The 16,712-nt window shown below is 40.9% G+C and overlaps 1 protein-coding gene and 1 pseudogene across 5 annotated transcripts in view; one reads left to right on the top strand and one right to left on the bottom strand.

Annotated features, from left to right (window-relative positions):
* Positions 1-14,165, bottom strand: part of SSH2 (slingshot protein phosphatase 2) — a 248,641-nt gene extending 234,476 nt beyond the window's left edge. For 2 of the 5 annotated variants that reach the window (XM_028497970.2, XM_028497971.2), the window contains exon 1: positions 13,848-14,067. In XM_028497970.2, the coding sequence (XP_028353771.1) occupies positions 13,848-13,910 (63 nt within the window). In that variant the 5' untranslated portion in view covers positions 13,911-14,067. The other 3 variants (XM_007123578.4, XM_007123579.4, XM_007123581.4) reach the window with 3 other exon arrangements.
* Positions 14,166-14,259: 94 nt separating this feature from the next.
* Positions 14,260-16,712, top strand: part of LOC102990341 (elongation factor 1-alpha 1-like) — a 10,740-nt pseudogene continuing 8,287 nt past the window's right edge.

Below are 16,712 nucleotides of genomic sequence, written 5' to 3'. Positions count from 1 at the left end.
GTGCCCGGGTCCGGGAAGATCCCACATGCCGCGGAGCGGCTGAGCCCGTGAGCCATGGCCGCTGAGCCTGCGCGTCCGGAGTCTGTGCTCCGCAACTGGAGAGGCCACAGCAGTGAGAGGCCCGCGTACCGCAAAAAAAAAAAAAAAGAGCACACTGTACTAGAAGCTTAAATGATATAAAGTCTTACGCACAGTAGGAACTTAATAAATGTTTGCAAGTGAATGCTATTCAATAAAGTGAAAAAAATTTATGGGAAAAAACAAAACAAAACAAAAACAAGCCTGGGACCTGTTAAAACACTATCTTCCTCTAAGTGCCATGAATCACCTGAAAAGACAACTGGAAACAAACCAAAGACTAATTTGGTGAGCAATACCTCTCTTTCTAACTTTCCATGTACTGGCATTCTAAACAAGCTCATGAAACAGAGAGGTTCAAATCATCCTTGGGCATTTAAACTTTTTCACTTTGCGCCACAACTATAGTCTTCTATAAGACAATTTTAAGAACACAAGAAGACTTCTCATGGTTTTGTTTAATAAAATTTTCTTTTTTTAATCTTATAGATTAAAATCCTACAAAAAATGGTGCTTAAATGGAAATCTCCTAAGCATATTTCCTTTCTCCTAAGAGCCCTATATTTAATTTTCAAGATTCTATATCCTGCAAGAATGTTTTGTAGGCAAGTGGAGGAGTTCCTGGATTTTTCAGCCACACCTTGCCTAACCAGACTTCCTTTACAGCCAGCACAATTTCCTTTGAAGTTTAATTGGAAACCACAGAATCAGCATACAAATGCTGAGCTGAGAAAGTTGAAGCTTGTACAGACAGATCAAAAAGGCAAATCAAAATATTGTGCTTACAGAAATCTTAATGCAATTTTTTTCAGTACTCTCTAAGAAGAAATAGGTTGTTTCTATTTTCTGACAGGTTCAATAATAAAAACTGTAATCAAAGTGCAACCAAAGTCTGAACCAAAGCTCTCTTGTTATATCATATGTGAGTTCATCCCGTTGCTTTAGAAATGCATCTTTAAAAAGCTGCATTCAATTTCTACTGTCAACTGCTTGGTACAGCTGGATTAGACAGATCATTCTTCTCACCTATTGTTTCCTTATACAAAGATATATTTACACCCATAAATACATTCAGTGTCCTCAGAGTCTCCATATTTAAAACATATCTATTTACAATAGCCAGGACATGGAAGCAACCTCAGTGTCCATCAACAGATGAATGGATAAAGATGTGGCACATATATACAATGGAATATTAGCCATAAAAAGAAACGAAATTGAGTTATTTGTAGTGAGGTGGATGGACCTAGAGTCTGTCATAGAGTGAAGTAAGTCAGAAAGAGAAAAACAAATACCGTATGCTAAATCTATATTTGGAATCTAAAAAACAACAACAAAAAATGGTCATGAAGGGCTTCCCTGGTGGCGCAGTGGTTGACAGTCCGCCTGCCAATGCAGGGGACACGGGTTCGTGCCCCGCTAGAGAATGGACTTGAAGAAATGGGGAGGGGGAAGGGTAAGCTGGGACAAAGTGAGAGTGGCATGGACATATATACACTACCAAATGTAAAATATTTAGCTAGTGGGAAGCAGCCGCATAGCACAGGGAGATCAGCTCGATGTTTTGTGACCACCTAGAGGGGTGGGATAGGGACGGTGGGAGGGAGGGAGACGCAAGAGGGAGGAGATATGGGGATATATGTATATGCATAACTGATTCACTTTGTTATAAAGCAGAAACTAACACACCATTGTAAAGCAATTATACTCCAATAAAGATGTTAAATCTGTCAATTTCTGTTCTATTTTTCTACATGATTCATAACCTCGATCATTAAAAACACCAACATATTCAGTCTATGATACAAACTAAGGTGACCACTTACAGTGGCTACCATATAGCCAAACATTCAACAGATTAATATGCTGCTGGACTTGTCTGGTGGTACAGTGGTTAAGAATCCGCCTGCCAATGCAGGGGACACGGGTTTGAGCCCTGGTCTGGGAAGATCCCACATGCCGCAGAGCAACTAAGCCCGTGCGCCACAACTACTGAGCCTGTGCTCTAGAGCCTGCAAGCCACAACTACTGAGCCCGTGTGCCACAACTACTGAAGCCCGCATGCCTAGAGCCCATGCTCCGCAACGAGAAGCCACCGCAATGAGAAGCCCGCGCACCACAACGAAGAGGAGCCCTGCTCATCACTACTAGAGAAAGCCCGCGTGCAGCAACGTAGACCCAGTGCAGCCAAAAATAAAATAAATTAATTTTAAAAAAATGCTGCTAAGCATGGCCTAGAAAACTGATAAGCTCTCAAGTGAAAAAAATTTTTAAAGATTACAGTTACATTAGTATTCTGTATGGTGCTCCAGGGTCATTACAAAATCAAACACAACATACTTTGTCATGGAAATTGGCATCTAGAGCTGAGATTCCCCAATTTTTAAAATATGCTATTATTGAGTTAAAAAAATACAAAAGAAAGAAAAAAGGTAAAGAGAAACTAACCCGTGAAATAGGCTATTCATTTGAATTATACTGCCATAAAACAAATATCCTCCCCACCAAATTTGTGTTATAACGAAAAATTGCTTAATAACCAAATAGCAACTCTAAATCACCATCATTATAAAAATGACTAATACTTCACGAGTGCATGCTTATTTGGTGCCAAGCATGATGCTAAGGCATTCTCTCATTTAATGCTTATTTCTGTGAAAGAAGTACTATTATTACCCCTATTTTACAGATGGACAAATTGAAGCACAGAACAGTTAAGTGAGTTGTCTAAGTCTATTAAGTTGTAAAGGCAGGGTTCGGATTCAGGCAGGCTGTTTCCAGACCTTACACTCTTTACCACTATGTTAGACTGCTTCATGTTGCTACAGGCTTTTCTGAAGGCCTAAGAAGAGAGAAATGAAAATACTTTTAGGGATTCCCCACTCCCATGTGATTTATATTAGAATCATTGGCAAATACTATTTTTATTCTAAACCACAATCACTTTCTTAAACCCCAAAGAATCAATGAGCTTCCCTAATAGACTAAGATAATGTGTTATGAGTTGCTAACCTGTGATTTACTTTAATTCCTGCCTGAGACGTGCTAAATATCGTAAATGTGAAAAAAGGGCTCTCCCAAATTGTTGCTCTTTTTATAAAACTGTCTGAAGCAACAACTGGAAAATCATTGCTAATAATTAACTTGCACAGAAATGTCTTCCCTTAAAGTTCAATAAATATAATTTCATACATTCACCTATATGAAGCAGTAAAAAAGAGGTCGTTTTTCTTTAAGTGGGGGAAGGTATAGAGGTGGGAGAGGAAGAACAGGCAAGGGGCAAGGTAATATCTACAAACAGACATTTTGCAAAGATAGAAGCTTCAGTATCTGGCTACCATGCCTTAGACAACAATATCTTACAATAATCACCCTGTAGAGAAAACTGGCTTCTAATTGTGAATGGAACGGAAAGAGATTAATATTTAGAAGTAATAAACATATCTTTCATTTTCTTAGCTGCAAAAATCTTTTGCTCCTCCAACTTTTCCAGTTGATCTGTTAAACATTCCCTGTCCAGCATGCCCTACAGAATTGGCATCTTCTTCCCATGTTCACACTTGGTTTGTGCCTCTCCTATTGCCCTCACCATACTAGGGTTTGTTTTGTTTTAATTCATGCTTAGCTTATAGCTGCCTTCCCCTACTAGACTTTTAAATTCTAAGGCAAGGATAATGCCTTATATCACCCCATAGTGCTTGAGAAGGTTGTCAACAAACTTCTGCTGAACTGAGTTTATCAAGTACCAAGGCATAAGCAGCAAAATGACTCAAATTGCAGTGACTTAAACTAAAGGAGGACAAACAGGAAGCGAAATGGTCCAAAAAAAAGAAGAAATCAAACAGCACCTAGACACGGAGACTAATTCTAACACCTAGAAGGTAATTTAGTCTAGTAGTTGGTCTCTGAGTGTGACAACCAAAGTTTAAATCCTGGCTCTGCCACTCCTAGCTGGGGGAGTCTAGACACCTCTCTGAAAAATCAGTTTCTTCATCTGTAAAAGGGGAACAATTATAGTACTTCTTCAGATCATTGTTGTGATGCCTGTTAGTGCTGAATCCAGTGTCTACAGCACAGCAAACACTTGAAAAATGGTAGCTATGCAGTTATACTTTAAGGTTTCTTGCTCATATCACAAATTTTAACAAATTCACTTTAAAGGAAAGCCAAAGTTAAGGGCACATGTGTTACAGTTCAAAAGAAGTTATCTTTGCTTCTCCAGCCCCATTTTCTGCACTTTACACAGCATCAACACTGTACTGCTTGTGGTTTCCAGCACACACATGCCATTTCTGGCCATGTGCCTTAAGTTCATGCTTAGAAATGCCTGCCTCCCTCCGGCTACTCACCCTCTAATTGCTGGTCAACTCCACTCACTCGTTAAGGCTCAACTCAGAAGTCCTTGCTGGCCTTCTTTCTCTTCCTCAAGGCTTATACATCAATTGTGATTATTACATTGTAATATAATTACTTATTTAATACCAATCTTTCCACTATACTCTAAGCTTCCTGAGGCCAGGGACTAACTGGCTGCTGGATCCCCAATCCTGGCATGAATAAGTAAAGAAATAGATACCTTCAGAATCAAGTATAGCACAGGATACAAAAAGGTGCTAAATTACCTTTTAAAAAAAAATGTATCAAACAGCTCCAAAAAATCTAGGCTATAACACAGTACATTACTTCTGCCCATTTCTTTCTAAGCATATCCTCTCCCACCAAGTAAGTGAAATTATTTCACTTTCAGAAAATCAAGGGAACCATGGGACTTTCATTACATTTCAGAGCCAAGATCACCTCACCTGACTTTCTCTTGACAAACAGGAAAATGAGGGGCACTGTGAAAAGCAGCTATACTGCCCAGCTGCACAAGAAAATGCAGGGCAGTTTGTAAATGTGTCTGAAAAAGACACGGTGCTGAGAACCAGAGTAAGAGAATGGATTGCATTACCCGCACAAAACGGCACTCAGTACCTATCTGCTGATTAACAAGATTTCTTAGGTCTCACCTCCCATGTACACCTGACCTCTGGCATATTTCAAACTGGGTAGAGTCGTATCAATAATCAAACTGCTTGGGTTTTTTTTTCGAAATAGTTTCCCTACTACAGCTAGGTTTCTTGAATGAATGAACAAATAAATGAAACACATGGACATGAGAATGCCTACTATGGGCTAGGCACTGTGTAGCCAACACGACAGCAGGCATTTAATGGAAAAACTGCAAAGCTCTAAGCTGGTGGAACCTGGAACAATATGCAGTGGTGATACACAGGAAGGCAGTGTGGGCTCTGCATGGTGCCTTTTTCAGACAGGGCATAATCTAGAATCTGCTCCCTCTCACTAAAGCCAAATAGAAAGGACAAGAGACTTGAAGACACATTTTAAGTACCAAAGAACTGCTCTTCCTCTGGACTTTCCAGACACCAGTCAAATTTTAAAATCTAAGCTACCCCAAAAAAATAAAAAATAAAAAATTCCCCCCCCCAAAAAAATATAAGCTAGTTTAAGTTTATTTTCTGTCCACACAACTTATTTTTTAAAATAAATTTATTTATTTATTTTTGGCTGCGTTGGGTCTTCGTTGCTGCGCACAGGCTTTCTCTAGTTGCAGCAAGAGGGGCCTACTCTTCATTGCGGTACGCGGGCTTCACACTGCGTTGGCTTCTCTTGTTGCGGAGCACGGGCTCTAGGTACACGGGCTTCAGTAGTTGTGGCTTGCAGGCTCTAGAGTGCAGGCTCAGTAGTTACGGCGCATGGGCTTAGTTGCTCCGCAGCATGTGGGATCTTCCCAGACCAGGGATCAAACCCGCGTCCCCTGCGCTGGCAGGAGTACTCCTAACCACTGCGCAACCAGGGTAGTCCCTGTCCACACAATTTAATGAATACTAAATAATACGTGCTAACCTAACTAAACTCCTGTGGGAAGAGCAATGGAACTTCACTGGAACACACTCTAGCTCATACCCTAATGTAGTATTTCCCAGAGGTGGAATTAGAAAAAAGGAGCGATTGTTTCATAAAATGAACTGGGACAAGTTAACTATCTGGAACAAAATTAATTTAATATTTACCTCACACCATGCAGTAAAATTAAGTATAAAAATAATCTATAAAACAACTTAAGAAAATATCAGTGAATATTTCTCCACTCTATTGGTGGAAAATTGAACTAAGTAGAAAAACAATGGAAACACACAGACTTTGAAATGACAGCATTAAAATTTTTTAATGTCTGTACATCAAAATGAATAAAAAACAAATAAAACAGAATGGCAAAGGAAAACCAAGGCAAAATGTGCAACATAACAGAAAAAGGTTAATATTATAAGTATATAAAGAATATTTACAAATCAATATGGCAAAAATAACTCCACGAAGAAAGCTGGGCTAATCACATGAATGACTTAAAAAACAGGGACTATAAAATAAATAACGGTAAGTATTTGAAAAATGTTTAACCTCTGACTTAAAAAAAAAGGCAACTCAAAACAATAATAAAATACTAGTGTTGAAGAGAGTTCTGGGGTCAGATACCAGACCTATAATCTTGGGCAATTCATTTTACTTCCTTGAGCCTCAATTTTCTTTGTAAATTAGAGATAATAACACCTAAACCACAGGAGTGATGTAAAAATTAAACAATATAATGCACGTAAGGTACTTAGCACAGTGTTTGGCACACAGTAAATGTTCAGTAAACAAGAGCTCTTATTATGATAAAGAAAACAAATGATGACAATATTCAGGGCTGATGAGGGTACAATGAAGCAGACATTTTTATACACAGCTCGTCAACAAAATTTGATTCAACTTTTATGGAGGACAATTTAGCAATATTTATCAAAAGTCTTAAGGGTAGGGACTTCCCTGGTGGAGCAGGGGTTAAAAATCCGCCTGCCAATGCAGGGGACACGGGTTCGAGCCCTGGTCCGGGAAGATCCCACATGCCGTGGAGCAACTAAGCCCATGCGCCACGACTACTGAGCCTGCGCTCTAGAGCCCACGAGCCACAACTACTGAGCCCATGCGCCACAGCTACTGAAGCCCAGGCACTCTAGGGCCCGTGCTCCACAACAGAGAAGCCACCGCGATGAGAAGCCCACAACAAAGAGTGGTCCCCGCTCGCCCCAACTAGAGAAAGCCCATGCACAGCAACAAAGACCCAATGCAGCCAATAAATAAATAAATTTCTAAAAAAGTCTTAAGGGTGGTCATATTCTTTGGGCTTCTAGAAACAAATCAGTGCTTAAAAACAATGGAAGAACTCAAAATGGAAAAAATTGCTAAATATGACTATATCCATCGATCCATCCATTGATCCACAGTCCAATACTTTTGACCCTGGTGATACAAAAATATGTAAATAGACCCAGTCCCTGGCTTAAAGGTTAGTTGGGGAGATAAGTAATCAAACAGTCAAGTACAATAAAGAGATAAGAGCCATGACGGGTAAGTATAGGGTTCTATGTTGCGCACAGAAGGAGCACCTACCATAGTCTGGGAGTGGAGTCAGGAAAGCTTCCCAGAAGAAGTGACAATTAAGCTGAGACCTGAAGGATGAGCAGGAATTAGTCAGATAAAGAGATGAAGGGAAGGTGTTCCAGGAAAAGGGAACAGCATGTGCGAAAGCCTAGAGGTCAAAGGGAGCATGGCATGTCAGCGTGACTGAGCAGTGTGCAAGGCAGGGACTTGGGAAGAGACAAGGCTGAAGAGGTAAGCAAGGCTGCCTTAGTAAAAGTCTTGCTAGCAAAACTCTGGAGTGTAGACTTTATTCTAAGGGCAATACAAACAATTAAAAAGCAAACAGTTTTAATAAATAAAGGGGTAATATTCATAACGTATCAAGAGAATACACAGATTGAAAAGAATACGTAGCTCATAAACTAGAAATACAGGATTATAGTGAAGGTGGAACAACTCTGTAAGCTGATAAAAAATCACTGAATTGCACACTTATTAAAACAGGTTTATTTTAGGGCCTGTAGTCTATACTTCAATAAAATTATCTTTTTAAAAAGTTAACAAAAATGCCTAATAAACATCTAAAAAATATTCAACTTGTCTAATAATAAAATACATATCAAGCCAACCAGGTACTACTGTTTATCGTCAAAAATTACCAATGATTAACAATAAAATGAGAATAAGGCTAAGTGTTAATGAGGCTAAGAGAAATGAGCATTCTTACACTATGTTGGTTGGAATAAATGTTAACTGGGAACAACCATCTTAGGAAGTATAACTATGTAACAGGAATCTTAAAATTGTATATACTCTGTGATCCAGTAATTGTATTTCTTGAAATCGTAATAAATGTTCCAAAATGCAGTCAAATATTTATGCACAATGATGGTCACTGCAATGTAATTTATAATAGAAAAAAAGTTAGAAAAAATCCGAGATAGTCACCAATAATGCAATGGTTAGAATGAGTTATAACTACTCAACGCAGCCATTTAAGTGATTTGGCAATACATCTATGATATATATAAAACTTTTTTAAAAAGCATACAAAATTATACATACAGCAGCATTTCAGCTATGTAAAAATACACGCTCAGCTGTATGGCACGTATCTTTTATTCTCTTTTCTGTGCTTTTCCATATTTTCCAAATTTCCTACAATTGACATGTATTATTTCTACAGTTCAAGAAAGTTTCTAAAGCTGTCTTCAAAAAAATTAAAAAGCATCACTTTTAAGAATATACTTTATATAAATCAATTTCATATTTGCTATGGCTTTATTTTCTCTGCCTAGGGAGAGAGGTGTGGTCATATTTGAATATATATAATTCAATAATATCTATTTATCCCACATCCCCATTTGTTTATATATATATATATATATGAATTGCCCCATTAATTAAAATGTGCATTTTTTTAACATCTTTATTGGAGTATAATTGCTTTACAATGGTGTGTTAGTTTCTGCTTTATAACAAAGTGAATCAGTTATACATATACATATGTTCCCATATCTCTTCCCTCTTGCGTCTCCCTCCCTCCCACCCTCCTTATCCCACCCCTCTAGGTGGTCACAAAGCACCGAGCTGATCTCCCTGTGCTATGCGGCTGCTTCCCACTAGCCATCTATTGTACGTTTGGTAGTGTATATATGTCCATGCCACTCTCTCACTTTGTCACAGCTTACCCTTCCCCCTCCCCATATCCTCAACACCAAGACTTTGATGAAACTTGGATGGATCTCTATCTGAAAATACACTTCACTCAATCCCGACTGCTTAAACCAAGACAAAACAAGATTAAGCCTTCTTACGATGATTTGGAGTCATCACTATAACCATATAATAGTTGCTCTGAAGGAGTACTGGGGGTCTTAGAGGGGTATTTGTCCTTACATTAAGTAGTCCCTAACTGCTAAATTTTTTCCTTGGGTCAGCTATTTATAGGTTTTCTTCCTCCTCCCTTGCTGTAAAACCATTCAACTATTATTTCCCAGAACTTTAAGGAGCCTGCCTTTAGCAGCACCTGACCCTTTCCATTCCTATTTTGCTGCTGGTAATCTTCTATGACTATGGAAACTAAATATTCAAGTTTATAAGATTTCTATGTAAACCAAGAGATAATAGGCTTCAAATAAGGGTATCACCGAAAAATGATTTGTACAAGACTTGGATGATTCTATTCTAGACAGTCAAGACAGAAAGTCAAAACAGACAATATATAAATGAACTCAAAAGACAGTGTGAGTTCTTGATTGCATCTCAAGTCTTGATTCCTTTTCTCTATTGGCAGTCAAGTTCTCAGGATCAGAAACTAATATGCTGTCTCTCTTATCACTCCATGGACCAGGAGCCAAGGAACTTAGTTCTACTGCAGGATCTTATACCAACCAGTTTTGCAATCTTCAGCAAGCCTTTTAACCTTGGTATTTGTCCTGCGTAACTTATGAGGCTATTCTAGAATTAAATTAGACCACGAACACAAAACACTCTGAAAAGCATAAAGCACTTTTACAAAAGTAAAAGATTTTTATGGTATTTCACTGTATTTATATAACCCTGGATCAATATAGGTATCCATTCAGAAAATTCATACCATAAAGATAGAAGGTAAGAGATAATTCTTAAATTGCCCCCAATTAGTTAGACACATCTAGAACAACATATTCCAAGAGTTGGCATCTCTGATTCCTCCTCCCCTATATCCAATCAATCCCAGGTCCTTTGCGTCTTCTCCACAATCCCTTGCATCTGTCCTTTTCCTTCCCTTCTTTCACATTTCCAGTTCATGCCTTTATTATCTCACACCTGGGCTACTGTAACAGCCTCTAACCTGCTCCACTCATGCCCTCTCTCCCTCTCAACTCCCTCTGGCCCACAGCTGCTAGATCAGTTTTCTTAAAACACCACTGTGATCATATCCGCTCAAAAACCTCTGAGGACTCTCCATTACCTTCTCTGTCAAGTTCAAATTCCTAAGCTCAGCAGTCCCTTTGCAGCCCTAGCTGCCTCCCCACCTTTATCTATTACTACTCTTCGAAACAAATCCTTCCTCAAACTGGTCTATTTAAGTCCTTCAGATATGCCTTGTACATTCCTGTCTCTCAGTCTTGGTGTATACAGCTTCTTTCCACCTGGAATACTCTCTACTTCCCAGCTTCTATCTCAGCCTATAAACATTCAACCTAACCTTCAAGGCCTATTTCAAGAGCCACCTAACTATGTATACTTCTCTTTGATTACCAGGAAGGAAAAAGATAGAAGATTCTAAAGTTAGACACATCTGTGTTTCAATTACATTTTCAACAGCTGAGTGTCACTGGGTACATTCCTTAATAGCTCTTTGCCTCAGTTTCATCAGTGAGATGGGGATAATAGCAATTTCCCTTGGGCATATTGTGAGGAGTAAATAAGTTAATCCATGTAAGGCACTTACATGTTACATATTGTTATTACTACTATTGCCATTAGTGAATTTATCTTAATTTGAATTCAGACAATACTTATGGCCATTTACAAACTAGCTGTTCATGTGCATACAGTAGCATCCCCTCACTCTCCTTTTCTACTCTCTCACATGTTTGTTCCTCCTCCAGTCCCTGTCCCTTCCCTCAACCCCTCCCTCCCAAGATTATTGACCCTGATAGATAGGGTCAATATCTTATACATCTTGGTACTATAATAGTCATTCACACCCAGTAGATGATCAATAGATTTGTTTAATCTCTAATAAAAGAACACTGAAGAGCTGACGGTATTAAAATGTCTTACTTCCTACAGTGACAAAGCGTAACAGAATGCTTAATATGATTAATTAAAAAACCCTAAATTCCAGCCTCACAAAATTAAATCTCTCCTTCTGTGGTTCTGTAGATTCTTTCTGCTCTCTTTTAAAACAAACAACTCAACTTATTCATGCAGCAAGAGATGCAACAGCAAATATATTCAAGTCGGACAGCAGTCAAATACTGGAACACGAGGACCATGAGACAACTCAGCTGAAAAAGCTCTGGATAAAGTGGAATAGGAAAACAATTTAAAGGGAAAGGTACCTGGGTCATAGTCATGCTAACAGTGCTGACTGTTAGACACACACACGTCCCAGGATTCCTTTGCTCCCAGGGCCACATATAAACTGAATACCCAGGTTACTATAGCAAGTAGATGTAGAAATATCAGTCACTTAGCTCAACAACTGAGCTTACCACATGATCAATTTAATTATCTATGTCAAAAGTGCCTATTAACATACCTCCAGATTCTAAAATAACCAAGTGTTGGCTAATTAAGTCACATCAAGTAGATATGGTACTACTAATCATTCACCTCAAGAAAATTAGTATGATAACGTGATACACATATTATTATTACAGCATAAACTGCTTCCAACAATGCCCAGGGAAAATCATGTCAATATAATACTGGTTCCTGGTTTGCCTACATGACTCAATTAACCTTCAGTTGCTTTCTCAGCCAAAATCTGGTGTGGTAACCACTTTCTTCCAAAGGTTTACTGGTGGGGTGAATTAAGATGGTCTGATGGTATGTTAGTGACTTTCCAAAAACTAGCATAAAATACCACATATAAGAATAAAGTATATTAAATTTCCATCCCTATGATACTTGTCTTCAGAGGACCCTTAAATATTTTACTAGCTTTCAAGTGCAGTTATACTCAAATCACATAATCTTCAGAGTTGGAAAGAGCCCTTTTACCACCTCCTAGGCAAGAGGCCCTCCAGCCTTCGCTTGAACCTTTCAGCAATGAGCACTCACTATTTTGCAAGGCAGTCCACCCCACTGTTACAAAATTCCTCCTTAGAATGACTGGAAATCTGCCTCCCTGAATTTCTTTCTATCCAAGGATCCTAGCTAGTTCTGCTCTCTGGAAACAACACAAGGTAAGGTAACCTCTGAAGTATAATCACTTCTAGAATTAGGATACAGCTGCCAATTTGGTCACACAAAGTGCAAAAGCTAGCTCAGGAAAAAAGAAACCACCACTCTACACAACAAAATTTTGAAATTCAGTAAACTATGTTGAAATTACAAACCAGCACATTTTCAAGATGTCAACACTCACCTCAGTTAACATATACATATGAAGAGTAACCCGAATTTTTACAGTAGAAGGTAGTACAGCGTTTACTGAATACGTTTTTGCAAGTTGAAACCACTACATCCACCAACACAGTTTTTTAAATTACTGTTCTGAAGGAAGTTCAAAATGGTTTTTCCAATTTCTCATATATTCATTCCACTTATTCCCTCTAAAACATCTAGTTTTTTTTTTAAGATTCCATTTCCCCCCCCCCGGTAATATTTTTTATCTTATTCCCTCTAAAACATCTAGTTTTTTTTTTAAGATTCCATTTCCCCCCCCCCGGTACAATATTTTATTTAAAAAAATAAATATTTTCAGGAAAAAAAAAAGCCTAAAAGAATGGAGCGTAAAGGAGTGGGGGTGGGGCGAAGGTAAAGAAGGGCGCAGCAGGAAAAGGCTGGTTACTGGGTATTTTCCTTCTGGAAGCACGCTTCACTGGCACAGGCATCTGAAGTAACGAGCCATACAAACACGACCCAAGAACAAGAACGATCATGAGCAATGAGTGTAAGGCATAAATGTCTGTGAGATGTAAATGAATTGGCACTGGTCATCAAGCAGCGCCAGATGCTTCGGGACCTCGCAGAGGTAAGAGATCCAAAGAGCAGAGACCACGGCCACCCTTTGGGGGAGGGGAGGAGGGAAGAAACCAAGGAGTAACTACCGTTCAGCCGTCCAATGAAACCCAACGGACAGGGCACAAAAAGACAGCGAGTGACCAGGGTGAAGAAAGACACCCGGAGAGCCCGAAGAAGGGCGTGCAGTGTGCGAATACGGAACGGGTCCCTGAAATGGGCGCGGGTAAGGGGATGTGGGTGTGTGTATGGGGCAACGCAGGAGTCCCAGGGTCCTCTCCCTGCAGCAGAGCAACAGAGGGTAAAGGAAGGGGGAGGGTGAAAAGCAAGAATGACTCATTCCCGAAAGGAAGTGCTCAAGCCAGAGGAAGGCATGCCACAGGGGGGTTCGGGGCGAGGACTGTGAGGCGCTAGGTGCTCAGAGTGATGGGGGCACAAATCAACGTTTTGCAGTTCCTGCAGCTCGTCTTTAAGATGGGGGGGTGTGGGGGGTTCGCGGCAGCCGAGTGCCCAGGCCTGGGAAGCGGCGCGGCGCGTGCGCAGTGGCGCTCGGCGGGACCCGCTGAGGCAAAGCGGAGCCGCAGTGACAGAAGCGAGCAGAGCGGCTGCCGGGAAAGACTCACCGAGGCGCAGGGGCTGGAGGTAGTGCTGGGGGTAGGCGACCGCTGGACCGTGACCAAAGCCATCTAGGCGCTGCTGGGCTGTTCCGGGCAGGGCATTCTTGTCCTGAGTGTGGGGGGCGGGAGGGTGACGGAGCCGGGATGAGGCAAGGGGTGTGGGGTGGGGATGAGGGGGGCGGGGAGGAGGAGGAGGAGGAGGAGGAGGAGACCGCGCAAACGGCAGCAGGCTCCGCACCCACCACCGGACTATCGCAGACTGACGCGCTGAACTGGCGGCTGGCGGGCGGGCGGGCGATTCGGCAGCTGCAGGGCACAATGAGCGCTCCCAGTGCGCAGGCGCCACCTGTCAGCAACCGCCTCTCCCCTCGGCGCGCGCCGCCGCCTGGCCGTAACCCTTGAGTTGCCGGAAGCCGGCCGGGTGCGTGCGCCAAGGGCCGCCGCCCTCTCCCGGGTTTCTACTTGCCTCTGGAATCATGCAGTTTGGCTGCGCCGGGGGCTGTGGAGTGGGTTGGGGAGCGCGGTCTCGGAGCTGAGGGTCGCTGGAGCCCCCACTCCTGAGGGACGACCATTTTCTGAGGTGGGGCGCACAGCTTAACCCACCTTCGTGAGAAGAAACTAAGGTAAAAATCCTGAGACAAACATGTTTCCGGACGGGAAAGGGCGCCGCGGGGTTTCAAAAGCTTTCTCTGAGCGTGGGTGGGGCTTACTGGGCTAGAGACCCTCCCTTTGACCCGGCTCTCGGGGAGACTTTTTCTGAGCTTTCCCACCCTTCCGTCTCCGACTCTATGTTTTAGGATGAGACTTTTTGAAAGTAAGAAAGATTTGTAATTTTATACCCCGGGAGTCTTTATGGTACCCTCGTGCTTCCTCTATTATCCTGGCCCCTGTCTTAGGACTCATTCATTATTCGTGAGGGGCAGAGAGGCCGAGCGAGCCTGGGAGGCCGAGAAAGCTGGGTTCACGGAGTTGGAAGGGTCCAACCTGCTATTTACCTCCCACTTGCTTCCTGCTGGCAAGAAGTTCTCTTGGCTAAACAGGATTTGCTCCTAGGAGTTTCCTCTCCTTCGTCTTTAGATTTCATTATTTCATAGACACATGCGGAATGCCAATTAAATATTTTAAAGAAATCGTTTTCTAAAAGATAAATCATCAGCTGAACATAAGCCAAGAATGTAATGAAAAATCAAGATTGAAGGTTGGGGGAATTGCACTATGCAAATGCCATTGATTGATTACACAGGGCAAGAGAGTTGACAAAACTGTTTCTCAATTTGAGTGGATGTGCTGGTAAATACTACCATACATATCAAAGCTGTAAAACACACACATTCAGGAGTTTGCAGTTATTAACCCACCGCATTATCACTCAAACTCGCTTGGATTTTATTGCTTCTTTTAAACTGACAGAGCTGTCGTGAGCTCTTTCTGGCCGCTTTATGGTTAAGTGCCACTAGAGCCCTCTGTGCTTAGCCTTTGTTCTCTCCTTGGGGCCCTGTGGTTGAAATAATTAGCAGGGAGGTTCCATCAAGAATCAGACACTGAGGGTTCCTGTACTGTACAGTCCTATGTAGAATGTACTGCAGAGAAGCTAGCTGGTAGGCTTTTGCCCCCTGGTGGTGGTCAAGAGTGCCTGCGAGACAAAATTAAACAAAGATGTATGGTTCACAGATTAAACAATCTGACTGTGTTCTTCCCAGAGCTACTTAGTAAACAGGAAAAGAGAAGACAAAGTTCAGAAGTAAGAACTTTGAACCAAAGCTTAGGAGATCAAACAGGAGGCTATATGCGTAGGCAAGAATTATACATAGCTGAAAGCTGAATGAAGGCAAATAAATGAAACGTGATTTATAAACCAAAGTATCATTCTAGAGAAAAGTATTATTCAAATCAATAGGTCTTAGTAATGTACTTATGTTAATTTTATTACTGACTCAGGGACAGCAACACTGATTATCTACTTTTATGTAGCAACATAATCTTAAATTCTTTTGGAAGATGATAATCTTACAGTGTGAGATAATCCTACAGTGGGAAAGAGCACTACCCTAGGAATCAGAGACCTGGCTTCTAGTTCCAGCTCTGTAAAACCTTGAGCAAATGGCTTAAACTTTTTGAGCTTTAGTTTCTTCATTTCTGCAACGGAGCTCTAACTCACAGGATTCCTGTGATCAAATGAGGAAAAAATGTAAAGTGCATTATAAACTGTAAAGCCCCATATGTAATTAAGATAACTTTATTATTCTCACAAGTTTGTTCCAAGTTCAGTGACCTTTTGCTGAGTGTATCCTATGTGTAGAAAATAGCATCAAGCAGAAAGGTAATAAAAAAGAATGAAAAATACATGATTCCATGCCTTTTCTTAACAGTAGGAGAAGTAGATTAGTGGTCAAGACATGTCTCATTTGTATGTAGGTATAGAACATCATTATTCATCACATCTGAGGTGATAAAATCCTGGTCAAAATTGGGATTGTAAGGTACCCAATTCACATAAGGCTTGTAACAAAGTTAATTTATTTACAGGAGAAATATCTCTTCCTGGCATATGCCTTTTAAGGAAACTAAGATTTGGAAATTGTTGGTGCATGTTCATTGATTTATTCACCATTAATTGAGAAAATACCAAGGGTGTATTACACACTAGTCACTGTTTTAAAAACAAAAGTCTATCTACCCCTCATAGCTTGTTAGCAGGAAAAAGCTCATCAAATAATTACAGTAAGGTTTAGTGGTACTGTTGCTTCAGTCGCCTCTGCTAGGCCCCAGAAGTACACACACACACACACACACACACACACACACACACACACACACACAGCTCTGGGTGCGCTATTTGCTGTCCATGATTTCACGTGCCTTTTGGGCATG

Source organism: Physeter macrocephalus, chromosome 14 (assembly GCF_002837175.3).
Source record: "Physeter macrocephalus isolate SW-GA chromosome 14, ASM283717v5, whole genome shotgun sequence".
In the NCBI taxonomy this organism is placed as follows: Eukaryota; Metazoa; Chordata; class Mammalia; order Artiodactyla; family Physeteridae; genus Physeter; species Physeter macrocephalus.
This window is presented reverse-complemented; position numbering and strand designations above follow the sequence as displayed.